This window comes from Dama dama, chromosome 8, assembly GCF_033118175.1.
Source record: "Dama dama isolate Ldn47 chromosome 8, ASM3311817v1, whole genome shotgun sequence".
In the NCBI taxonomy this organism is placed as follows: domain Eukaryota; kingdom Metazoa; phylum Chordata; class Mammalia; order Artiodactyla; family Cervidae; genus Dama; species Dama dama.
In genome coordinates, this window is record NC_083688.1 from 2,604,403 (window position 1) to 2,630,458 (window position 26,056).

At 61.7% G+C, this 26,056-nt stretch overlaps 1 protein-coding gene across 2 annotated transcripts in view; it reads right to left on the reverse strand.

Annotated features, from left to right (window-relative positions):
- Positions 1-10,819: 10,819 nt before the first annotated feature.
- UBR4 (ubiquitin protein ligase E3 component n-recognin 4) overlaps positions 10,820-26,056 on the reverse strand; it is a 132,156-nt gene continuing 116,919 nt past the window's right edge. For both annotated transcript variants that reach the window (XM_061148034.1, XM_061148033.1), the window contains exons 98-106: positions 23,995-24,213; positions 23,095-23,208; positions 22,100-22,242; positions 21,642-21,767; positions 20,353-20,547; positions 17,834-18,058; positions 14,602-14,692; positions 13,673-13,835; positions 10,820-11,412 (exon numbers count right to left, since the gene is read on the reverse strand). In XM_061148034.1, coding sequence (XP_061004017.1) covers positions 11,348-11,412; positions 13,673-13,835; positions 14,602-14,692; positions 17,834-18,058; positions 20,353-20,547; positions 21,642-21,767; positions 22,100-22,242; positions 23,095-23,208; positions 23,995-24,213 — 1,341 coding nt within the window. In that variant the 3' untranslated portion in view covers positions 10,820-11,347. The remainder of the gene's footprint in view (positions 11,413-13,672; positions 13,836-14,601; positions 14,693-17,833; positions 18,059-20,352; positions 20,548-21,641; positions 21,768-22,099; positions 22,243-23,094; positions 23,209-23,994; positions 24,214-26,056) is intronic.

Consider the following 26,056-nt stretch of genomic DNA (forward strand, 5'->3'; position numbering starts at 1 on the left):
GTCCCCAGACCTGGGGAGGATGGTTGGGGGCAGGGGCCGGCCTTTAGGGTCTGGGTGGAAAACAATCAGGTGTGACCACGGCTGACCCGGGGAGCCTGGGAGCCCTCCGCACGGCCGTGTCCTGGTCTCCTTCCCTCGCCCTCGTGTCCAGCTCATGCAGCACCCGGACGGCGTAGCCCTGCCAAGCACAGGGCACTGGGCATCCGCAAGCACAATGAACCCCTGGTTCCTGCAACCTGTGAGCAGGCAGGGGCAAATCCGGGCCCAGCAGATGGGGCTGGGGGCAGAATCGTCCCAGTTTCCCTCAGGTGTCCGTCCTTGAAAGGGCAAGGCTGCCGGTGGCAAAGTCCTCCAGGTTGCCGAGCGCAGCGCCAGGGGTACAGGCAGAACAGGATTGTCCCCCTGCCCCTGGGGTCTCAGGGAGCCGGGGAGCTGGCGCTTACAGAAGCGATGCCCGGCAGACCGGCGCCAGCTGTGACCCAGAGAGGAGCGGTCAGGGGACCGGCTGTGAACACACCATCCGGTGGATGAATCCTGCGACTTCAGAGCATCACAGGTACTGCGAGGACAATGAAATGGGCAAGAGGATAGACAGCAATGCGGACGGTGTCGGACAGATCCCGGGAAAGGCCCCTTGGGGGAGGTGGCACGGGATCCTAGGAGAATCCGAGGGAAGAGTGTTCTCCCCGAGCCAAGGCCCTGGGGCTGGAAAGGGCTCAGCTTGTCAGGGGAGCCCAAGTCGGTGTGGGATCAGCTGTTCCCTCCCAGGCCACGCGGCCCCATGGCCTCTTAGGGGCACCTGCCCCAGCCCCACCCTGGCCCCTAGGAACCTGCACACGGCGAATTCTCTGCTTCCTCCATCTCCTGAAACCCAGCCGTCCTTACCTCTGCGTTGAATGCAGTCACAGACGAGAATTTCTGCCTTGGGGAGACCAGACCCCAGGCTATCAGACAAGGACCAGTGGCTGCCCCCGGGGCAGGCTGGGAAAATCCCAAGAGACAGGGACCTGAGGGTCCCAGCCACCAGTCTGCCTGGGCTCAGGTGCCCAGACACGTGCCAGCCTCCAGCTCGTGGGGCCCCACCCTGGCGGACGGAGCTTGCCCAACAAGAGATGAGGTCACTGCCTTCTGGCCGGGGGGCTGGCTCTGGTGGGAGTGAGGGGGCAGCGGTCCTGGGGGCGGGACGGGTCTCCCCGACTCCCACTCAAGGCAGGGTGGGGGTGTCAGCTCCCAGCCCTGCCCGCCCTCCCCGCGCCAGTCTATGACCCTGCGAGGCCACTTCTGGGCCATGTGCCTTTTGCCAAGACCCCGGGAGCCTGGAAAGACTCAGGTTTTGCCAGTAGGGCTTTCCTGAAGAGGCAGCGGAGAGGGGCTGAGCTGGAAGGACAGGGGAAGGGGGAGGAGGAGGGCCGTTTTGAGCAGGTTTTATGCCAGCTGGGTTGGCAGGCGTGCCAGACAGAGATGTCAGGGGAGACAGGACGAGGCGGGGGGTGCAGGGGGCAGCTGAGCCGTGGCCCCCGCAAGGAGGCCGCACGCCCGCCTCGGGAAGGGCTGGGGGCGCGTTTGCAGGCACCCAGGTCTTGGGGTGTCTGGGCTTCGGGCAGCACTTCCCTCCCGAGGGGCAAGCCTGAGGCTCCCTCTCACCTGGATTCCCCACCAAGGACTCCTCCCGCCCTGGCCTCAGCCTCTTCTCTGCTCTCCTGCCTCAACCCTTCTTCCCCCGCTGCCCCTGGCGTGCACCCCCGCCCCCCAATGGACTCAGCCCAGGTGTCTCCTCCCATTGCCCGGTGGTCCAGCCTCCTCTTCCCACCAGCCCGTGTCCCCCCATCACGGAGTCCACCTTCCGGTCCACTCCTGGGCTCGGGGCTGACCGTGCTCCTTCGGGGCAGACGCCGGGAGGGACGTGACCCATGACGGTCCCCATCCGGCAGGCCTAGCACAGAGGAGGTGGCTCAGAGGCCAAGAAGGGAACGGAGGCTGTAAGTGGCCGGCGGTCAGACAAACAGCATCAGGGCTGGCACGGTCCCAGGCTCAGCCGCGCGTGCTGGGAAGTTATCATGAGGCTCTTGGCTTGTCTGTAGACCTGACTCCTGGTTACAGGGCGGGAGCAGGTAGCAAAACCAGTTCAATGACTTCAGTGCAACAGACGAATCCTGCTGAGGAACATTCTAGAAGACCACTGACCTGGGCCATTGCTGTGGGGAAAAGACTAGGGGTGGAGACCTTCTAGAATAATACAAAGACGCAAAGAAAAAGGCAGCCGTCAGCCTCTGGAAGCCACTCACCGAGGCCTGCCCCGCAAGGTCCTCGCATCACCGCAACCCAGGCCTCCGTGCTCCCATCTGTGGAATGGGGCGTGAGCGGCTGAGTAGGTGGAGGCGTGAAAGGCTGGGGGAGTGCGGGGCGGGAGGGCTTGTGGGGGAGTGTGGGGGTGAGCACGCCTGAGCTGGGCGGGGAGAGGGGGCCGAGTGAGGCCCGCTGCGGGGAGCGGGCTGCCTGCCACTCCGGGACCGGACCGTTCTCACACCCACCCCTGTCTTGCGGGGGGCTGGCCCGGGGATCTGCTTCATCGCCCAGCTCCCGGGTGGTCCTTGGGGAAGGAGGATTAAGGCCCGCCTGGGGGCTTCCAGGAGCACCAAGGGAAGGCCTGGTCTCGTCCAATCCCCCCAAACGAGAGCGAGCCCAGCAGGGCCTGGGGCGTGCCCGGTCCCGCAGAGGTCCTGTCCGCCGCGGCCACGCCCCCCACCTTCCGGCACCCCAGTGCGCCCCGCCCCTGCGGCGCCTCCCAGGTCCCACCGCCCCCACTTCCAGCACCAGGCCCGCCTGGCCCCGGGCAGTGCCTCTGCTGGCTGTGAGAACGCCCGGGCCCTCAGGGGCTGGCCTCCCCTCCCCGCAGCCGCCCCACCCCCTGGAGATCCTGCTCCGTCCACTCAGGAACCTGTCTCAAAGGCCACCTCCTCCAAGAAGCCCTCCCCCGACGCCGGCACACCACCCCTAACCAGAGGGGGCTTCTCCCTCCCTCAGGGCCCCAGCGGGGACTCAGGCCCGGCTCGGACACACAGGACGCCGGGTGGGTGTGTCTGCTGACCCTGCCCGTGCCGTGGGCTTAGTGGTCATAGTCGTTTAATTCTGCTCTTGGGATGAGCGGCACCTTCTTATGGCTGGGGAGGCCGAGGCCCAGGGCCGGGACGCCACCCACCCCCAGGGGTGTTGAGTGGCGGGGCTGGGACAAGACCTCAGGTGGCAGAGGCCAAACTTCCCCATGGTTCCCGCCCCCAGCTCCCAAGCCGGACAGAGCAGGGAGCCAGGGGTCCTGGTTTGCGGCCTCGGATCCTCACCTGTCAGTCGTGTGGGCCTTGCCTCCCTCCCCATGAAGGCTGCCAAGGCCCTTGCTTCCCCAGCCTCCCTGCCCGGTTGCCCAGACCCTGAAAGCAGAGCCGGGAATGCAAAGAAGCAGGATGAGTGCGGGATGGATTTGTGGGTCGGCAGGGGTGGCCCCGGCCGCAGGGCACAGGCAGGCCCGTGTCTGGAGTGACCGGATGCCGTGAGCCGGGGCTGGGACCCCGGCGTGACTGCTCTATCGCCTCCCCACGTGCCACTTGGACCCCGAGGAGCCTGAGACCCCTTTGTCTTCAGCCCTGCCCCACTCGAGGGCGGACAGCCAGTCACAGCCAGGAGGGCCCCGAGAAACGCTCCTCAGAAGCCTCGGGGAGACACTTCTTAGAACTCACAGTTCTCTGGCACCTACGCTGAACTGGGCACTTTACAATCATTGTCACGCTTGACCTGTGAGGGCCCTGCTCACGGCCCGTAAAGGGGCCTGACGACCGTGGGGCGAAGCTGCCTGCCAGGGAGACAGGCTGCTGTTCGCTCGCTCAGCTGTGTCTGACTCTCTGCAACCCCACGGACTGCAGCACGCCAGGCCTCCCTGTCCTTCACCATCTCCCAGAGCTTACTCAAACTCATGTCCATTGAGTCGGTGATGCCACCCAACCATCTCATCCTCTGTTGTCCCCTTCTCCTCCTGCCCTCAATCTTTCCCAGCATCAGGGTCTTTTCAAATGAGTCAGCTCCTTGAATCAGGTGGTCAAAGTATTGGAGCTTCGGCTTAAGCATCCGTCCTTCCAATGAATATTCAGAGTGGATTTCCTTTAGGATGGACTGGTTGGATCTCCTTGCAGTCCAGGGCACTCCCAAGAGTCTTCTCCAACACCACAGCTCAAAAGCATCAGTTCTTCGGCGCTCAGCTTTCTTTCTAGTCCAACTCTCACATCCATACATGACTACTGGAAAAACCATAGCTTGAGTAGATAGACCTTTGTCAGCAAATAGATGTCTCTGCTTTTTTATACACTGTTTAGGTTGGTCTTAACTTCCCTTCCAAGGAGCAAGCGTCCTTGAATTTCATGGCTGCAGTCACCATCTGCAGTGATTTTGGAGACTGAGTAAATAAAATCTGTCACTGATGTCACTTTTCCCCGTCCTATTTACCATGAAGTGATGGGACCAGATGCCATGATCTTAGTTTTTTTAATATTGAGTTTTAAGAGGCGGTCAGACCCAGGACGGGTCTGACTCCGGAGCCGAAACGACCTTTGGCATCCTCACGCCCCACTCCCCTCCTCCACGTAGCACACCCGACCCCTTCCTGGGTGCCTCCCGTGACGGGAGGCTCACTGCCTCCCAACAGCTCTTGTCATTGTAGGAGCCCTGCTGTGAAGGGAACCCACCCAGGTCTGTGAAAGCCTGTCGGGGATGACTCCAACAACTCACCCTTCCAGAGCCTCCCAAGCCCGGGGCTGCATAAGCACTCTTGTGGTTAACCCAAAGAGGCATGTTCACCTCACATGTGGAGAAACTGAGGCCCAGAGAGGTAAAGGGCTTGGACTGAGGTTGCACAGCCAGCTCTGAACCCAAGACTGACCCCAAGCCCTTTCCCCCCAACCCCGCCCCCAGGCCCGCCCCCCACCGCCATGCTGAGGAGCTTGGGGAGGGCTCTGGGCCAGCCCACAGGGTCTCCGCACCCTCCTGTGATGGGGAAGCCACTGCAGACGCCCAGGGCTGAGGCTGCCGGAGCCCGCCTCACCTGCACACCACCCCGCAGGCCCCCACGGCCCCCAGGAGAAGCCTCTGCGCCTGCCCCCGGGTCCTGCCCTCTACACTCCAGGCCTGTGGGCCCCGGAGTCCCCCAGACATGCCAGGCTCTTCCCAGCTTTCAGCCTGATCCCTTGAAGCCCCTGCCACGGGTCAGGTCTCTTCCAGGGAAGTGGAGGGGGCTTCCTTGTGGTCAGGGCCTGAGTTTGCTTAAACTGTGTGTTCAACGACCACATGAGCTAGGGTTGTCAGACACAACAAAGAAAAATGCAGGCAGTGCAGTAAAATTTGAATTTCAGATAAATGATTAGCAATCTCTGTTTTTTAGTATAAGTATATCCCAAATACGGCATGTGCTATACGCATATTAAAAAAAAAAAAAAAAAAAAACCTGTTCTGTGTAGTCACCGGTGGGGGGGCTATTTATAAAAAAAAAATTATTTGTGGTTTATCTGAAATTGAAATTTGGCTCAGCACCCAGAATTTCATTCGGCAACCCTAATCGGAGCACCTGCCTTGGGTGAGGACGCCCATCGTTGGGCCCGAATGTCCTTTTTGTAGCAGAACTAACAACGCCCACCTCCTCAAGTCAGGAGAAGGGCAGTGACGGTCAGGTGTGGGCAGAGGCCTGCGGACAGCAGGGCTGAGAGCAGAGGGAGGGAAAGGTGAAGGTAGAGGGGCCACTACCTGCGGGCGGGGATCCCCCCGAGTCCACACCTGAGGCAGCGGGGCTCTTTCAGCTGCGGGAGCCGGAGGGGAGACAGGACCGGCGTCCTGCCTGGGGTGAAGGGCCAGCCACTTCCGGAGCCAGCAGAGGCACGGGTGGTGCCGTCGGGCTGCATGCAGTCACCCTGGCTCCACGGCTGGGGCCCCGGCCCCTGAACGAGCGGGCGGCTGCCCCCGGGGTCACGGGGCAAGGGCCGGGGCCCCAGCCGCTCACAGCCCGGAGCCCAGCACTCAGGCCCCGGCAAACGGAAGCCACCTCCCACCCGCCCGGTTCACCGGGCGTCAGACCATCAGGGCCCGGCCACCTGCCCCATCACCAAGCCCCAAATCACTGTCCAGGACCTTGCGTCTCGTCAGTCCCACCCCCGTGCATGGTTCCCGCGAGCGGATGGAGGGCCCCTGGCTGTGGCCGCCCTGCCCATTTGTGGAGCACCCGGCTGGCGCCCTCCCAGAGCTGTGTCCTCCAGCTGGGAGCTGGGCCCACCCAATCAAACCCGTGCCCAGACCGGATGGGGAACGGGACCAGGTGATGGAGCAGGGCTCAGGCCGGCTTCCCGGCAGAGGATCCCACTTACAGGCCATGTGGCCTTGGGCAGGCGAGTTTGCCTCTCTGAGCCTCAGGTGCCTCATCTGGGAAGCAGGAAGTACATCGGAGCCCAGGAATCACGCCCGGCACGGTGCTGGGCCCGGGCGGGGACTCAGTAAACAAGAGTGTTGTTCAGTCGCTCAGCCGTGTCCGACTCTGAGACCCCATGGGCTGCAGCAGGTCAGGCCTCCCTGTCCATCACCAACTCCTGGAGTTCACCCAAACCCATGTCCATTGAGTTGGTGATGCCATCCAACCGTCTCATCCTCTGTCGTCCCCTTCTCCTCCTGCATCAGGGTCTTTTCAAATGAGTCAGTTCTTCGCATCAGGTGGCCAAAGTACCAGAGTTCCAGCTTCAGCATCAGTCCCTCCAATGAGATTCAGGACTGATCTCCTTTAGGATGGACTGGTTGGATCTCCTTGCAGTCCAGGGGACTCTCAAGAGCCTTCTCCAGTCCCCAGTTATCTAAACCTATTAACAGCTTGACAGTGGGCAGGAAGCCCCCCTTGGAGGCTGAGGCAGGCGAGCGGATAGCTGGAGCTGGATTAACAAGGTCACGGGGCAGAGATGGTGGAGGGACCTGAGAGAGACTCTCAAGAGCAGCTGCTGGAGGACTTCCCTCGTGGTCCAGTCGTTAAGACTCTGCGCTTCCAATGCAGGGGGTGTGGGTTCGATCCCTGGTTGGGGGACTGAGATCCCTGGCACCATGCAGGGTGGCCAAAAAACAAAGAAAAACAAAGAGAGATCCATCTCCTCCAACCCTGCCAGTGCTCAGGGTTCCCACGCCAGGGACGGCACTTCCCCTGGGCCCCTCACTGACACCCCCGCAAACCCCGGGATGGACTCTAGCCCTGTCCAGCGGCCCCACTCAGCCCCACCTCAGGATCGGGGACTGTAGCCCTCCCGCCCAGGGCACCCCAGCCACCACCCGCTCCCCCGAGGGGCCTTGGCGGAAGCGCGGGGCCTGCTCCGGACGCGGAGGCTCGTGGGCACATGTGGGCAGTGCCCAGCAGGCACCACACTCCACCCGCCACCTTCTCTCCCTGGACAGCTGCCCTCCTCCGGGGCCACCTCTGCCCCCTTTTTCCTCTCTCCAGGGTCAGCCAGGCCGTGGAAAGCCTTCCCCACACACCCGGGTGACCGCCTCAGTGCCGACTCTGTCAGCCCAGGAGACGGGAGAGAACAAGGGCTGAGGCTGTGGCCTCGGGCAGGCCTCCATCCTGCGTACCCCACTGTCCCCGGCCCAGAGGGGCCAGAGGGCACCTTCCCAGCTCTAAAGCCGGCGGAGGGCTCCGGCCTGGCCCACACCACCGGACACAGCCCAGAGCTCTGGAGGGCGGGGGGGCGCCCACATGCTGAGCCCCGGGGGAAGAGCCCTGCCCGACACATTCCTCGGCCAGAGGCTCCAGGCTCAGCCGGGAGCAAAGGGGGCCAGCTGGCGGCACACAAGCCTGCGCCAGGCTCCGAGACTGAGATCGGGTGGCAGACGAGGACAGACGGGAAAGGCAGCAGCCCCGGGCAAAGACCGCAGAGCTGCAGAGACACAAGGAACCCGGAGCAAACGGCGACCAATGAAGCGCGGGGCCTGCTCTGGACGCGGAGGCTCGTGGGCTGGCGTGAGCGCAGGCGGCGCGTGCGTAGCCACGTGCGTGCTGCTGAGCACCTGTCCTGGCGGCCAGGACGGCAGAGGGCTGGGTGGAGGGGCGGCAGGAGCAGGCGACGTGGGGTCAGGGAGGAGGCAGGCCGAGGGCTGTGGGCACAGAGACAGCAGCACCAGAGCCAGGCTACAACTCGAAGGCAGAGGGAGTCTCCCTTCCGGGCTGGTCCCTGGCCCCCGGGGCCCACCAGGCCAAAGCAGCAGGACGCACCCGGGGCCAGGCTCCACCAGCATTCGCCGCGGGACCAGCAGGGCACGCGTGACAACTCGGCAGGTCAGCGGTGGAGCTGCACTGGCCGTGGCCCCGTGTCCGATGCCCCGTCGCCACCCCTGCGCTCGCGAGGGTCTCAGCTGCACAGCTCGGACGGTTGGCGCGCCCCTGGGCCCTCGGCATCCTGCATGCCGCCCCGTGCCAAGGGGACAGTCCAGACCGGAGGGCACACAGGCAAGCGGGGCGGACGTGACCTTGGTGTCCCACCCCCGCCCGCCCTGACTCCGGCAGGCAGACCGCTTCCTGTGGGGCCGTCTCCTCACCTGGGAGCGGGGAGAGGCGGAATGCCTGCCCCCACACGTGGGGCTGACGCGGGAACGCTGATGAGAAGAGTCCCAACGTCTCGGCCAATAAAACCGAGGGTGGGGGTGGACAGAGGGGCCTCGTGGGGGGCGGGGGACACTTGACCCCCGTGTGGTCCCCTCACAGAGCAGAGCACTGAACTCGGAAGGCCGGGGGCCAGGGAAGATGCAACCCGCTGGAAGAGCCCCGAGGCCTTAGCCGTTCGCTCTAGAAGAAGGGGCTGAAACCCCGTCTCAGGCTTTATTGCTGAAGGTGGACTCCAAGGTCTTAAACCCTACAGCCATCATCAGGCCGGGCCAGCCTGGCGTCCTCTGAACCCCCCACTGGGGTCGCCTGTTGAGAAAGGTAAGGACCCATGAAGCAGTCAGCCCAGAAAACGGCTCGGGACGGGAGGGGACCAGCTCCTCCGGTACCTCATGTCCTTTGCTGCCCTCGGGAGACGCGGGCTGGTGGAGCGAGGTCTCACCCTTGGCCAGTCTCCACCCCAGCCCAAGCTCCGCCGGGAGCCCCACCTGGGACCCATCACAGACCAGGACGGCCTCCGTGCCAGCCAGCCATCCGTGACTGAGGCGGCCCCTGGAAAGCACCCCAGGAAGAAACCAGGAAGAGCTGTGACTGTGAAACAAGGGGCTTGATGCCAACTGATGGCCTGGGCCAAGGTTCTGAGGCTTTTGCAAGAAATCAAAAAACAAAGGGCAGAGAAAAAGTGAACACCTCATCATGAGCTTTGGGGACCCCAGCCCTGCCAGCCCAAGGAACCAAGCCGTGGCTGAGCTCCTGAAGGTGCTCGGTCAGCCTGTGGCCCCAAGGCGTGAGCACACGCGCGTTCAGCCTCTGATGGCGCTCGGCGGGCAAGTCCAGTCCTGCCTGCTCACCCACACCCTCCCCCACGCTCCCCGCGGGCATGCTGGCCCAGATGCGGCTGCTCCAGCTCACTCCCGGCTGGGAGGTTATGTAAGAGCAGCTCCACACAGCAGCGTGGACCCGGGAGGTCCTCGGGACACAGCAGGGAGCAGGAGACGATGGACCCGCCAGAGGGAATGAAATCGCTGTGCTCGGGTGAGAAGCATGTTCCCGACAAGGCCCGTCATCCACCTTCAAAGCCGGACATATCTGGACCCCACCTGAGACGCAGAGTCAGTTAAAGCCAAGATTCCACAGACTGCAAATGAGTTCATCAGTGATAAGGACAGTCACTTCCTTACCACAGGGCAGCAAGTAAACTCGTGTAAACCAAGCAACCACCCCACCCCGCAGAGACCGACAGTGCGTTTCACCGGGGTGGGGGGAGTGTGGCGCCATCAGGGGGGCGGAGCTGAGATGTGAACGAAGGGGTGGGTGCCCTCCCCTGAGCCCGGCGGCCCCTCAGGAAGCCCAGCCGCCCACTCACACCCCCAGGCCCCGCGCACTCGCACACACTGTGCTCGCCTGCCAGGGCCTCCAGCCCGGCTCTCGCGACAAACCGCCTCCGTCTCCCGGGTGACTGCCTGCGGTGCCTGGCCGGGGGCTTGGGCAGGGCCCCAGGTCCTGGCTCGGGGAGTCCTCTGACGACGCCTGGTGTGCCTCCTGTCCCAAACGGTCTGGCCTGAGCAGGGAGCCACACAAACTGGACATCGAAACCGGGGAGGCAGAGGCAGAGTGGCGCACGGGGAGCTGAAGGAGGCGGCCACTGCAAGCTCTCCCTCCCCGCGAGCCCTTGGTCGCGTCAGCCTTGCCCTGCGATCTGGGGAGCTCATGGGGGCCCTGCTGCCTCGAGGAGACGGCTGCTGCCCACCGACGTGGGGAAGCACGGCTCCCGGCCCCCGGAGGCAACTGCCGCAGCGTTTCAGGACACGGCCTCAGGGGCACAGACCTCCGCTCCAGCGGCCACCAGCTGGGGGGCCTTGAGCAAGCGATGCAGGTTCACAGTGCCCTCCGGCAGGGCTGTTAAAAAGACTAGAAATCACACACACGGGCCTGGCAGAGAAGGCGCTCATAAGGGGCAGCTCCTCGTCATTCTAAGTCTGCCCCCGGCCTCTCCCAACGTGGCAACCCTGCAGAGACGTCGCCGAAGGATTGCCAATTCGAATGCCAAACACCCTCTGCTACAGAAAGACCAGCGCCCAACTGTGCTGAGCCCACCTTTGGCCAGGGACTAGAAAATCACGTGTCTTTGGGCTCCAGCTCTTCAGGCCCAAACAATGAAGAGAGAAGCCAAGGCATTTATTTCAAGGAAGATCACAGCCGTCATACGCGGTGCCCCAACTTGCTGGCTGAGAACAGACAGGCTCCATTCGGCGCCAAGAGACCGCGAACATGATACATGCGGAGCTCCCTGCCGACGCCGGCAAGAGCCGTGCAGGCAAGGAGACGTACTTGGCCAGTGTCACCGAGGAGGGGCTTGAGCGCAGGCAACACCTTCCTTTCCAGCGGGGATGAAGTCACTCGTTTATTTCTCAACATGTGCACACGCAGGGACTCAGTGGGCCAGGACAACTCACGGCTCCCAGGTATGTGCAAGTCCTTCAACAGCTTGGGTTACAGACAACTTCAGAGCTAGCGCACCACACACACGAGATACAACAGGAAGCCTAAGATCCCAAGCCACTCCAGGAGGAGTGAGGGGAAGGGGAGCAGTGACGTGGCGCCCCAGGGGATCGCGTGGGAGGAGGGACACCAAGGGCGCAGGCAGGCAGCTTCCGTCTCTGTCCATCGGCCTCTGCGTGGGGCTCAGGGCACTGAGTTCAGCAGGTCCTTCAGGAAGCTCTCTGCATCCGTGACTTCTGACAAGAGACCTGGAAAACAGGCGGGGGCTGCTTAGCCGCGGCATGCACGGCCCAGCCCGAGTCACGGCGGCCGCGTCCTTGTGGAGAACACAGGGTCCCCCAACAAGCTCCAACCAGCTGCTCACGGGAGCCCAGAGACGGCCGGGAGACGGTCACCGAGCAAACACTCGCTTGCCGGTCAGGGGTGCCGCGCTCAGGATCTCCCAAGAGTGGAGATGCTAAACCTGGGTTCCGGGACCCTGCAGGGAGCCTGCAAGTCCACAGTGGCGCAGCGCACGAAGGAGGGGTCTCTGGAAAGCATCTCTGCGGCCTTCAGCATATTTCAGAGGGACTGGAGGCCAAGAAAGGCCGACCCCACCACCCTCGGGGGCTGGGACCCAACCCTTGGTCCGGGGCCTGGTGCCAGCGGCCAGTGCTCAGGAGCTGTCCCCTCCACCGCCAGATGGGGGCCAGGGGTCAGACGAGGCCAGTCTTGGCAAAGTGCCGCGGGCACAGCATCGGGCCCCCTGCAGCCCTGCCCCTCCCTCACAAACAGGGTTCACATCTGACCACCGTGGGGCCGTCAGCCCGCAGGCCTGGCCAACACTCAGACAGAGGTGTCTCCCGGCAGCTCCGCTAACGGAGGGAGAGTGACTCCCATAGGTTCTTGCTGGTTTTGGAAGGTGTTTCTGTCCTTGCATTTGAAGAGGGTGTGTCTGATGTTCTGAAATTTTCTACCAGTTTGAACAAAGCAATAAAGCCAGGCTGTGAACGCCTGCGCTCGGAGTGCAAGGGGCAGAGGCTCCTACCCCACTTGACAGGGCCTTGCTCTCCCTGCCCGGGGCTGACGCGAAGCCCCTCCTGCCCGTGCCCACCCCCTCCTCCTCTGGCCCAGGCTCTGCCATTCTCTGGAGATGCTCCGCAGACCCCTGGGTGACAGGCATGGCGCTGGGCCCTGAGGACACAGACACAGGATTACCTGCTCTCACTCAGGACTGCCTTCCAATGAAAAGCTACGAGTGCAGCCAAAGTGAAGTGTCCAGGCCGAAAAGACTCTCCTGAGAGCACCAAGTGAAGTGAACAAAGAGATGCGGGTGGGCAGTGCCAAGCCCTGATGCCCAGGCGACGCAGGGGGCAGCAGGCCCACAAAGGCAAAAAGGGCCCCCAGCCCACAGGAGCGGGGCAGGCGCGGCCCCGCACTCTGGCTCTGGGAGCCCCGCAAAGGCAAAACGGGCCCCCAGCCCACAGGAGCGGGGCAGGCGCGGCCCCGCACTCTGGCTCTGGGAGCCCCGCAAAGGCAAAACGGGCCCCCAGCCCACAGGAGCGGGGCAGGCGCGGCCCCGCACTCTGGCTCTGGGAGCCCCGCAAAGGCAAAACGGGCCCCCAGCCCACAGGAGCGGGGCAGGCGCGGCCCCGCACTCTGGCTCTGGGAGCCCCGCAAAGGCAAAACGGGCCCCCAGCCCACAGGAGCGGGGCAGGCGCGGCCCCGCGCTCTGGCTCTGGCCGGGGGCGAGGCTGCGGCCTCAGGGGGTGTGGGGCCTTCGTCCCGGGTGGGTTTTCTCAGCGCTGGCCCAAGGCCCCTCCCCTTGCTGCCACCTGCTGTGTCATGAAATCAAACAAAGTGGGATGTTTGCAGTTGGTACGACAGGCTCGCTGCCTACAGACTGGACACTGGAAGACAACAGTGGCCTTCAGCTCCCCGGCGGGGTGAGGGCCTGTCTGAGGACATCGCGGGGACGGCAGGTCAAGGTGCTGCACTGTACCCACCAGCAGAGCCGTTCTCTGCTCTCCCTCGATACTGTTTCTCTCAGGACTCAGAGCTGGTATCACCCACACCTCCCCAGGGGGCAGCTGTGACATATGATGTCTGGATCCCCAAGAGGCAGGAGAAAGACAGGCAAGCTTCATGTTAATTCTGTGAACTGTTGTAAGCAGTCAGGAAGCCAAAGGCACTCTAGTGCTTTTTCCAGGCACTCCCACTGGGAACCTGCTCAGCCATCAAAGCCTCGGTCATCCCACCTGTAAAACGTGCACAGACACAGCTCCACCTCACGCTGGGATGCCCTGCGTCCTGGGGAAGCGCGTGCGCTGCACACAGCGCCTGGGCCGAAGTGAGCCCCATGTCGCAGCTGCACCTCCTTAACCAGCGACCTGGCAGGTACACACCTCTCCCGGGCCTCGTGGGGGTCGCCCACAGGCTGGCTCTCGCCTGTTTTTCCCTGCGTATGAAGATGAAAGCAACGGCCAGCCCCCCCACGGTCTGTGAAAGATGAAAACCCTTGACACTGACCGGCGGCGTCGAAGAACTCTGAGAAGGTCTCCACCGGCATGAACTCTTCCTGGAAGGCCTTCAGGGCCTTGTCGGCGGCCTCGTGGATGGGCATGTCGTTGTGGCGGATGTACTCGGCGAGGGAGCAGGACCAGCCTCCCTCCGTGTTGCTGGTCGGCACCTTCTACAAGAAGCAGCAGGAGACGGGCGGGCGGTCACCGGGCCCCAGGCAGGGAGCACACGCGCCCTCCCGTCACACCCACGTTTTCCCTGGAGGACGCATTCTGCTTCCAGGAGCAACACCGCTTCCGACCAGTCCTCTCACAGCCCCTCTCAGGCACGAGTCCTGGGAACCCACAAGCCTCGACAGGCGACACGCCCTCCCCTCCCCACACCTCCCACACCTGCACCTCCCCAGGAAGAGGGGCTCGTCAACACGGCTTAATTGAGCTGTTTCACCCAGATGATGGAAGGAGCCAGCTGTAAACCCTCTGAGTCTCTCAAGGCAGAGAGGAGGGACCCTATTATGAAGGTGACCAAAAAGTTCATTCGGGTTTTTCCACACTATCTCATGGAACAAACTTTTTGGCCAAGCTAACATAAGCTGGGCTGGAATAAGTTACAGTCACACAAGGCAACGGACTTGACCCGAGAAAGGGACAAGGGCAACCAGCACGAAAGGGTGACTTTGGCGGTGGGGGGGCGGGGGGCACCCGCCTGAAGGACAGGGTTTGCAACAGCAGGAGACGGGGCCCAGGAACGGAATGGCCGTGGGTACAAATGCAGTCACGGACAGGGGTCCAAGCCACTGGAAACCCTCCCCACGGTGGGTGGGCGCCGCTTGTTTCTCAGGGGAGCTGGTGGAGCCGGAGGCCAAGGCAGGGCCAGAGCCCCCACACAGACGTCCACATGCCTGCCAAGCCCAGCCACGCTCCCAGGGGCCGCCTTACCTTAAACATGTTGTAAATGAGATCGACAAGGGCCCAAAAGAGAAGGGAAGAGCGATACGCTGAGTAGTCCTTCAACGCCTTGTCTGTCAGCCTGGAAAAGTGTCAAATCTCAGGTCTGAGGCCCAGGGAGAGACTCACGAGGAGAGAGCCCAGCGCTCTGGGAGCAGGGAAGGACCCTGGGAGTCATGCCCCCCTCGATCCAGCCCCCTCAGCCATCTTCTCAGAGGGAAGCAACTGGGGCCAGAGCTGCTGAGGCGCTGGGGCCTGGGGCTCATTCACCACACGACAAGATGTCCTGTGCAAGGCACCTCAGCCGTGACCCTGCCGAGTCAGGGGAGATGGGGCAGAGGGGGAGAGAAGCCGCAGGCGTGGCGGCCAACAGGCTACTGCCCCCAAGAGACGAGGCGGAGCCCGCGCTCCCCTGGGTTCAGCCCCACACATGCTCTCAAACTTGACGGGATCTAATAAGTGAGGGAGGAAACAAAGGCTCTGCTTCAGTCCCTACGTTCCCACCAGCAGAATTTTTACCTAAACCAGCCACACACAGGAACTTATCAACCACGTGCCGTGTTGAAAAACAGAAGCTGGTGGAAAGCTGGTCTTGAGCAACAGTGACAACTGGGACAGGAGCTGCAAACACCCCGACACGTCCCAAATCCCGGCGTAATCCCAGAGCTGCTCACCACGCCCCTGGGTTCCTGAGCTGCATCACTGTCACCCAATCCGGTGATGCAGCTCAGGCTCAGAGAGCAGCCAGGAGTACCGGGGTGCAGCAGCGTCCGCCGCCTACTCAGCGGCGGCTCTGGTCCCAGGAACGATTACAGAAGACAGAGCCGCTGAGAAATCCAGGGAGGCCAGTCCTCTCGGCACGGGTGAGGTGCCAGTGCCCGGATGCAGTGTCTACAACCCAAGATCTAGGACAGGTGTTGTCTCTAAGGGCTAGAGAAACGCGTCATGGAGATTCTACCCCTGAAACTGAGTCTGCAACCAAAAGGATCAGACTTAGGACTGAAATGTGCACGCACGCACATGTGTTTATAAACGCTAGACTCATGAGACGAGCACAGACGTTATTCGTTTAGAGGCTAAAACCACACTGTGCGTGTGGGCCTGAGTGACGGGACTAACCAGCACAGCACAGGCTGCCTCGGTCAACGTCGGGGCTGGTGACGAGACGGGCGGAGGAGACGGCTCTGCTTGCCGAAGCGCCGCCTGTGCCCCCCGGCCCCAGCCCCTCCAGGGCGCCCGCCTCCGCCCCTCCCACCTGCCCTCAGTAAACGTCTGGGCTGGTAACCAGAGAAGGGGCGGAGGAGACGGCTCTGCTTGGCGAAGCACTGCCTGCACCCCCCAACCCCAGCCTCTCCAGGGCGCCCGCCTCTGCCCCTCCCACACACCCAGCCTAAAGGGAGCCTGCTGCGGGGTGGGCCTGGAGGCAGGACGAGAGCTCTCTCCCAGCAGGTCTGCGTGCTGGCAGACGGCAACAGGAGAGGCTCTGACGGACACCTAGGAGAGTCCCAGGCTTAAACGCTTGCAAGTTCCTTGCAGACTTTTTCCTGAATGTGAAACCCACAGGAGAAAGCAACTTTGTGCAGATCCCCAGATTCTGTGTATCTGCCGCCCCCCCCACAATGGACTCAGGAGGAAGCCACTGGGCAGCACTGCCCCGCCTCCAGAGGCCCCTCGCACACCCTCCTCGGGGAGGCCTGCTGCTCTGCCGCCCGGCTCACACCCCCACGCCCGCCTGCGCTGCTCCTTCTCGGAGCTCTTTTGCCTTGGTGGCAGGAACCCGGGGTGGCCCTGCCCGACTTAATTATTTAAGGCTCATTAGTGAAGGTGACTAAACTGCTACACAGAAAATGGCAACTCATGAGCCAGCTCACGCTGGATTTCCCAATTAAGCGGTGACCAAATCGGCTTTTCCTTAACTGCCTGGGACACTAATGAATGCCAGTCTCCTAGGTGAAAGCCGCACAGCTCCCGTGGGCTCGGGTTTCACACCTGTCACCGAGGGCCTGTGCCCAGCGGACAGCCACTCTGCCGTGGACGCGGGCCAGCCTGCTCACCCACAACTCAGCACCGCCCACATCCAACTTTCTGATTCCTAGGAGCGAGCTAAGGGCTAGGATTCCTCAGCGATTCTTAAACAACAACAAAGCGAGCTAAATATTAATGCTTCGGGCTCTTGGGAAACCCTGGGAAGTGCTTGGTCTGGAATGGGGATGGGGGATGGGCAGGACTCTAACAGAGTCCGGGGCAGGCTGGATCCACCAGCGGAGCTCCAATCTGCTCTCTGGGCCATGAGGTGCCCACAAACAGCAACGGGATAAATCGGAGCAGACGGAGGTGGAGACACCAGGTGCGCAAACTCAGGCCCACGGCTGTTTCCACTTGGTTTGTCACTACTGGGGCCCAAAAGCTCCTCCTCTGTGCCCTTGTTGGAAATGTCCCCTTGAATCCTAAATACACGAGGACAGACCTCCCCAAAGCGAAGCAGGTTTCCCTCAAGGGGCAGAAGCAAGCCACCAACCCACACCCTACTCTGCAGCCTGGGCACGTGGACTGCGGGGGCCACCCCGGGCTGAGAGCCGCGTCACGGGGCCCCCGAGGCGTGCGGAAATCCACGCGGTCCTTACAGAGGGCTTCTCGCTGTTGTCATCTGCAGTTGTTTCCCTCAGGACACCTCCCTGATGACCCAAATCACAGCACAGGGTCATGAAAACGAAGACCACTTCTTTCCTAAAACGTCCTCCTTCTTCAGGAGGTATCCAGTAGCAGAGACAGAGGAAAGGCTCGCAGAACACGGGGCAGAGGGGAGAGGAATGTGACCAAGGAGAGAGATGACGCATTTTCAATGTCAGAAAAGCAGCTCCCCGAGCACGGCCCTGAGGCTTTGCTAGTTTAAGCCAGGCCTAGCAAGATTTGGAAAACCGGGCTACCTGTCCCAGCCGCCTGCTGGCCCAAACTCTTCTCCTGAGAGGCTGCAGGTGGTGCCTGGCTGACTTCCTCCCTGAGGAATTTCACAGAGGTGAGCCCAGCTCACTCCTAGAGGCTGAACACCTGCCCGCCATCAGACCGATACTCTTGGTGAGACAGTCTGAGCGGGGTCAGGGTCAACCAAAGGCTAATGAGCTGCCTCCTCTCAGCACCTGACATTCAGCCAGCTTCTCCAGAGTGGCTTTCAGAGCCCAGGCAACAACCGCCTGAGCAGAGGCTTCCCGAAGCGAGCACTGACCTGGTGGCTCCCCCTGGAGATACTGCCCGGGCCTGAGAGGTCACCAGCAGCCTCCGCAGGATTTCCACGCGGACAGCTCGCCACTTCTCCGGGGGCAGGACGTGCAGGGCCAGGACCGTGAAGTAGTGGGGCCCATCCACTTCGAAGGCACTCTCCACCCACTTCTCCCTGGGCTGCTCCAGAAAGCCCTGGAGATTCTTCTCCTCTCGGGATGTTGCTCGGGTTCTGGAAGAAAGGGGACACTGAGAACTGGGCAGACACAGGTCCGAGCAGCAGGAGGGGCGAGGGTGTGCCCGGCTTCCCACTGGGAAGCCTCCTGAACCGCCCCTCATGTCCCTCTCCAAGGGGAGCAGCCGCCCCCCAAGTCCTCCTCGGTGGCATCCTCCTCACCCCCCACCCCCAGTCCAGCCCCACACAACTCCAACGTGCACGTGACCAGCACTTCCACAAACACTCCACCGTCTCACTGTCCTGATGACCCTGGAAGCTGACAGCCAGCACCTCTTTACCAGGGTACGTGATGGCCTGGGGGGTGAGGTGACGTGACTCAAGTCTCTGACTGGGCCCACGGCCCACAGGCCCCGACTTCGTGAGTCTCAGTACAGCTAACTGTTCACACGGCATTGGCCCCGGGGTCCCTTCCAGGCTACTCAGGTTTGCTCTCTTACGGCTCTTGGGCCCTGTCTCCTTCCTCAGACCAGAGTCTTCCCGGCGCGGCCTGCTCCCCGTTCCCGCACCCTTGCACGGCAGTAACAGCGGCGATCGTCCACTTCCCTGCCAGGTGCGTGCTAAGCTCATCTCGTTCGATCCTCACGAGAACCCAGGGAGACAGCTACCCCCTCAGTGTTAAAGGAGGGACTGGGGTCTGAGCAGGCCGTCTGGCTCCGCCTCCCCCGCGTGGATCCCCACTCTCTGCCAGGAAGCTTTCGCCAGCCGCTGGATGGGCCCTGGAGGCCACTGTGCCCTCATGACCCGGATGGCGCTCTCAGACCCAGAGGGCCTGCTGCCCTTTATGACCTCGTGGAGGGAAATAAAAACACACGGGGGGCACGGACGCAAGGTCACGCGGCCTGCGGATGGCGCTGCCGGAACTGGACGGGGTGGGTGGGGGCAGTGCAGGGTCAGCACGCCCTCTCCCGCTCCACGGACAGAACGTGCTGGGACGGGAACACGGGACTCAGAATCAGGAACCAGAAGCTTCGTGCCATCGTACGACCCGCTCAGCTCTGCTGGCTCGTGGTGCGCGTGACACCCTCACCTTCATATACAAAGGCGGGAACCCTGCTCAACCAGCCCCCGTGACCAAGCTCACACGCCGCGAGCCGGTGAAGGAGGGAAGCGGCGCCTCTCCGTGTGGCTGCCGGCTCAGCCCTCACTGACCGGAACGCTGGACACAGGCCCCCCCGGCCCCCACTGAGGGGCCGGAGCCTGAGTCACGCGCGTCTGCACTGGGAGACGCAGACACGCCTGAGGCCGCGGGCTCTGCTCCGCCAGGCAAAGCACGCGGCCTCTCCAGGTCCGCTGCGCTCCCCGGGGCACGGGGCAGCCCCTGCCACCTCACGGCTGCCAAGAAGAGACAAGGGCCCCTCAGAGGCCCACGGCCGGGCGGGGAGCGCTGCTCGGGCCTGAGGCACCGCCAGGGTGGTGGGAACGCCCTGGCTGTCAACAAGGCAGGCTGCCTCCTCGGTCTAAACAGCTGAGCGGGTGAGGTCATGATGGGTGGAGACCCGCCAGCGCCTCTCTAACAATGAAGACTGCCGTCTCCAGAGCAGCCTTCTACTTCACGGGGAAATGGAAGGGAAGGAGAACATCACTCTGCTGAAGACCAGGAAGGGTAAGAGAACGATCGCTCTGTTGCTAAACTGAGTGCAGCTGCCTCGGGTGGACTGTGCTCGGCCTCTCCACCTGTCAGCACCGGCCCCAGGGGCGGGAGACTCTCACCAGAACGGGGCCCAAGGCATGACACCATTTCAGTCAAATCGAGGAGCTAAGCACGTTCCATCTCTCAGTTGGCTTTTTAAAGCAGGGCAGACCACTGACTACTCTCTGCCGTCTCAGGGCCCCCGACCGCTCCCAGCGTACACCCCGGTGAAGACACCTGGGTTTTCTCCTGGGCTACCTTAAACAAGCCCTCTCCCCTCACAGTCGCCAGAGCCTCACTCACTGGAGAGGAAACAGGGACAGCAAGTCCAGTCTCCACTTATGGATACCCGGCCTGTGGTCCTGCAGCCTGTGGTCCTCCAGCCGTGACACCTCACCGGAAACAGCCTGTCCGCTCTGGCCCAGGGCCCCCCACCCAAGGGAACAGTCTCACAAGCTGGGGCTACGCTGAAGCAGAAGCTTCGATGGTCTGGCCTCTCCACTCCCTGCTCCCACTCTGGCCAAAGGCCAGTCCTAGGACGCAGCCCTCGGAGGGAGCCGAGACCTCTGTGGAGAAGGAAGCGCCTACCGCTTCGTCCTGAGTGACTCCACAAAGACCAACGTTCCCGCCGCAGTACACGCCACCCGGGGATACGCACGTGTTCAGCACGTAGAGCACCGTGTGCACGATGTAGGGAATCAGGTGGATGTTGCTCTCGCGGCCGCCCCCGCCCGTGTCCGCGCTGAAGGACTGCTCCATGGCGAAGCGCAGGAACAGCAGCTTGATGTCGTGGATGTTGAGCTGGTAGGTGGGCTCCCGCTGGCCCGTGCACTCCTGGAGGTAAGTGTTGTGCCTGGGGGAAGGGGACAGACGGCGAGGTGGGAGCCAGCTCCACAGCGAGGACCGCTGGCGAGGCAGCCGGCCTTGCTGCCCACGCCGGCCGGGTGGGGGCAAAGGTCACACCGACGAAAGGGAGAGGAGAGGACGGGCAGGGCTGGGGGGCGAGCACGGCGCCCTTTCATTTCTGCTGTGACTGAACGTGAAGTTCTCCAAGCTCTGAGGGGAACGCACTGGTCTGGGGAGCCATTCCTTGAGGGACTAATGTCATAGAACGTATTGTGACCACAACTGGAAGTACATTTTGGAAGAAGAAATGTAGGACTTCTCAACTCTGCCAAGGTGATCTATCCATAAGCATCATCTACTCAACCTCCAAAAAAAAGGTTTTTCCATGGTGAACATACGTCAACATCTACCTGGGCTCTGCTCAATTAACTCTGGGCCTCAGTTTCTTCCCCTGTAGAACGTGTGTAACAATGACATACAGTGAGCAGTTCACCGCGGCCCGTCTGCCAAGTACCTGATCCCTGAGCTCAACAATAGGACTCAGGACGCGCACTGCTGTCCTAGACATCCATGGGAGACGAGGGCCTCAAAGAGGGTTCTGCAGGTCCACTCTGAATTCTAGGACAGGGGCAGCTTTGAAAGGAGCCCGATATTCCCCAAGCTGTTAAATTATTTTCATTATTTAAAACTCAGAGGAATGGGAAGTCAACTCTGGGAAATTCTGGCCTCGAGGATCAAGTCAGGGGTCCCGTGTCCTGAGTCCTGAGATCAGCAAAGACGGGCAGGCAGCAGAAAGCCAGAGACTCCTCCCGGGGCCCAAGGAGCTGAGGGTGCAGGGTCCTCCCAGCAGAGTCACTCCTGCTCCAGGCAGCTCCCGTGAGCAAGCGAGCATGGACGTGGATCTCCAATGACGGGGCTGAGCCGATGGCTGATCTTCCTCCACTTCCTGGGAATCCCCCTCCACCTTTCTTTGGCCACACCACGCACCCCAACCAGGGCGTGAACCCGTGCCCCTGGCAGTGAAAGCACAGAGCCTAGCCACTGGACCACCAGGGAAGCCCAACCCCCGCTTCTCCATTGCGCCACCTGCTCCACACGCACCTCGCCAGGCAGGTGGCAAACGCCGACTCGGGGACGTGGGGCCCCCAGACCGGAAGGAGCCCGTTGCACTTCGTGTTGGCGTTCTGCAGGGCGGCACTTTCCCACTCCTCCCGGCCTCGAGCCAGCCTGGATTGGGAGGAGAGCAGGGACCAGTGAGTGACTACTGACTCTACAGAGGGGCAGCCGCTTGTAGCCACGAGATGGTAAACACCAGACCCACAGCCTCCATTGGGCAAGACTGCTCTCACCAGCCCTGGGCCAAAAGCCAAGGGCATTTTCCCAGGAATGGGTCTTGGGCCTATATGGTGAAGGCAGGACACCTTACTGCCCAACGCGTAAGGGACAGAATGAAATCTTCAGGGCAGGCAGCCCCACCCCTCCCAGGCTAGGGCCCCCAGCAAGCTGCCTGCCCCCGGCAGCCCCCGGCCTGGGAGCCGCCCCGCGGGAAGCAGGCGCACCTGACGGCCGCCAGGTGGCAGTCGTAGTGCACGATGTTGAAGTGGGACACGGTGCTGTAGCCCTGCTGCTTCCGCGGCTTGTTTTCCATCTCCTCCAGGGCCACCCGCTTGGTGAAGGTGTAAATGCCCAGGACCTTAGTGGGCTGCGAAGACAAGCAGAGAGGAGGAGAGGTGAGGAGCTCCAGGGCAGGCTTTGGGAGGAGGGGAAGCAGAGCAGAGCAGAGGGAACCCTGGGGGCTATATTCCCACGAAGGGCTGTGTTCGTGAGCACGGGACGGTGAGCCCTGCAGCCCCTCGGCTCAGCACTTGCCGGGGCACAGCCCCGGTGAAACGAGCATGGTGGGGAGCAACCAGAGCAAGGCGGATGCTGGGCAGACGGGCAGAAACACAAGGCTGAACCGTCCTTTTCTTTCTGCAGCCTTCATCTGAAAATGAAGAAAAAAGCGCCTTCCTGGTCAGTCGCTTGTTTTTCAAAACTGATCAGAAAGCCCCAAGGAACCTGTCACCTCGGGACTTACAGGCCTGGAGCCCCGCAGCCTGCCAGTCAGCAGGCCGGGGAGCGAGGCAGTCAGCTCGTGCTGGAGAGGAAGAGAGCGCCCCCGAGGCCTCGGGGCAGCACACTGTCGCCTGCTGCGCTGCTCCCAGGCAGTAAAGTGAGTCTGGGGGCGCCGAGAACGCTGAGGTCCTGACCTTCTCGCCAGCTTACCTGCACGGGGGCAGCACGGTGTCTTTTAACAGCCCCGGTTCTGAACTGGCCTAGAATTCTGCTTTTGCTACGGGTACTGTTTCCTCATCCACAGATGAGAGCTTTTCATTACACATTTGAAGATAAAATGACCCAGCTGACATAATGGCTCTGAACACAAGGCCTGGCACAGGGCAGGACTCAGTGAGCGGCAGCTGCTGCTGAGGACTGTCCAGATCAGCCTGCCTCCCGCCTCTGAAGAGGATGGCTGGTCCTTGGCCGTGAGCCCCCAGTGGGCCTGGCAGCGCACCTGGAACTTGTAGCCCTCCCTGCATATGCAGCACGTGAGGCCCGGCTCCTCGATCAGCTCCTCCATCTGCTTCAGCAGCGCAGTCTTCGTCACCACCTGGCCCTTCTCGTTGGTCTGCAAGGGGAGCCCAGGGGCGGGTCAGATGGGGGGACACGCGGGCACACGCTGACCCTCCGCATGTGGGAAGGATGGCTGCGCTGACAGGAAACCCCTTTAGCTGGCCTCTAACGAGGGTACAGACCCAGATTCCCCCACTCTTCTCTCCCTGCAGGAACCACTGAAGCAGAGGAAACCATCTGGCTGGAACCCTGGCCAGTGGCCGCCTGCCACCAGAAAGGCCCCTCTCTTTGTGCCAGCAAGACCAGGCCTGGACTGCAGCATATGATTCATTTACTGTTCCCATGAGAGTTTTAAATCTGCTAACAGTTTGCCGGCTGGAGACGGTCTCACAGGACTGCGGCCTCCTCCAAGGTGGGGCAGTGAGGACAGCCTGGGGCCCCTGTGTCACACAGACCGAGGTTCAAACGCCTGCCAGCCGCGTATCAGCTATGCGCTCTGGCCTGCTTACTGCACCTCTCAGCCCCAATCAGTTCCTCTGAAAAATGGGTGTAATACCAACCTCACACACCCACATGAGGGGCTTAAATAAAACCTTAACAACGGTTATCACCGTTTCTAAGGTTTCTGTAAATCTGAGCCGTTTAGCCTCAGAGTCTTCTCTGCAGAGCAGAACAATGAGAGTCACATCTCTAAGGCAAAGTGTCGGGCAGGGTGCCTCACACCCCACCTCCCAGCCTGCATCTTCACCATGCCCGACCCCAGCTCCTAAATCTCTTAGCACGCACAACTGTGCCATGGCCACACCCTTGTCAACAGGGCAGGGACCCGGGGAGGCTGTACCGTCATGCCCAGCGTGCCCAGCGCCTTCTGCCGCATGGCCATGGCCATGCGCTTCTTCTCGGCCCGGGTCTCCCTGCGGGCCGCATCAATCTTCTTGTTCACGTCGGGGTGCTCCCGCAGTGCCTCCAGCAGGTTCTCAGCCAGGGTCCCAATGCCCTCGTCGCTCGACACCTGCTCCAGCTTATGCAGGTTGGTGATGGAGTCGGTTCCAATCAGAACCTGCCAAAAATGGACCAGGGAGCTGAAGGCCAAGTACACAGGCAAGGGTTCTTCTCAGGAGCTTCAAGGTTGGGAAAAATAAACAGGATGTGCACAATCTCACATCATCTGCTTGGTTTCGATCGAATCCTTTGATTTTACACTTCGAGGTCTGGACAAATGGAGGAGGTTAGGCTCTGCCACCGACCTGAGCAGTCACCAGGCTCTGCAGCCTCAACACCCGTCTGTAAAGTGGAGGCAGGCCAGGGTCGCTTGATGATTAAATCAGGTAATATACGTAAAGCGCCCGGCACAGTGAAAGTGAGCAGGGGCTCAGGTCAGACACTCCAGAGAATGAGGCCTCCGTGGTGAACTCAGTACCCACACCAAGCGGGGCCGGCCCCCCACCCTGACGGGGGCTGGGCTGCGTGCTGCATCCGGGGCCCCCAGGGCCCACCAAACCCAGACACACAGGCGTTTTCTCCACCTAAGTATCCAGACATACAAGTACACCTGGGAGTAGGAGAAAGAAACAAAGGTAAACCAAAAAACCCTGTGCTTAAAAGCGCCAGCAGGGGCTACAGGACAGCGGCCCGCTGCCCACAGGGCTGTGAGTGCATCCCCCACTGAGGGCAGGGGGGTCTGCCCGCTGTGAGGCCTTGCCACTCCCCAGGTCACCAATCACTACAGAGCCAACCATGAACGGAAATCAAGGTCAGCCTGTGACGTGAAAGTTCAGCAACCAACTCAAGTCACTAGCTCATCAGTCCAGCCTCACAGCAGGTGCGTACGTGTCCACTTTGTCCTTCAGCACGATGACAGGTCAGCTCACATCTCAACAACTCTGAGCGCTGAACCCGTAGTTGCACTGCCCACTGAATGGCACACGCGGGCTGTCTACTGTGCGAGCGAGTGTGCACACCCATGCACGTGACGCCCGGCACGCCTGAAGCTTACACTCTGCTCAGGAGGACAGACCACACACTAATGATCGAGTATCACGGCCCTGCCTCCCTTCACTCACCTTCAAACCCCCGAGTTCTCATCTCTTTCGATGGCACCACCACCCTGTCGCTTAGTCCAGACACCGAGCAGAGTTCCTGATTCACCCAGCGTCTTCACTGCCCACGTGCAGTCAACCTCCAAACCCCGTTTACTCCGCCCCCCAGGTCTCTGTGGAATCCACTCACTGCCTCACTAACTGGAGTTCAGCCACCAGGGGCTCTCACCCCGACTCTGACAAACTCTCCTTCCCGCCTCCCATATCACCGCCCCGCAACTCATGCTCCAGGGAACAGCCAGGGGCAGCACCCCTGGGAGACACCACACACTGCTCTCCCTGGGGAATCTGATACGCACCCGCGCTGATGTCTCCGGCGCCAAGTCTTGCCAGGCCGCCCCCCATGCAACGGCTCTCACTTCCTAGAATGCTCAAGCTCTCTCACCTCTGAGCCTTTGCAGGCCCCATGTTCTCCTCTTAGAAATCCCCTTTCCTTTGACCCCTTCCACCCTGCACTGACCCTGTGCTCTGTTATCCCTACATCCTGGGCTCTATCTTCCACCAGACAGCAAGCTCTGGAAGACTCACACAGGGACTGTTTCATTCACCAATGTTGCTTCAGCCTAGCACAGCTCAGGTACATGACAGGCATGACACACACTCGTGGGGAAAGAAAAGTGAGTGGTCAGGAGTGTGAATGCCAAATCTACCCAGATGAAGCCTTATTTTAAAAAAAGAATCCAATTAGCAACTAAGAATAAGCCTGGAACCCACTGACCAGAGTTCTCAAGTCAATGTCTTGCCACTGGTCAAATTACAATTCTGTCCCTTGATTTATCCACATTCAAAATAATGATGTTACAA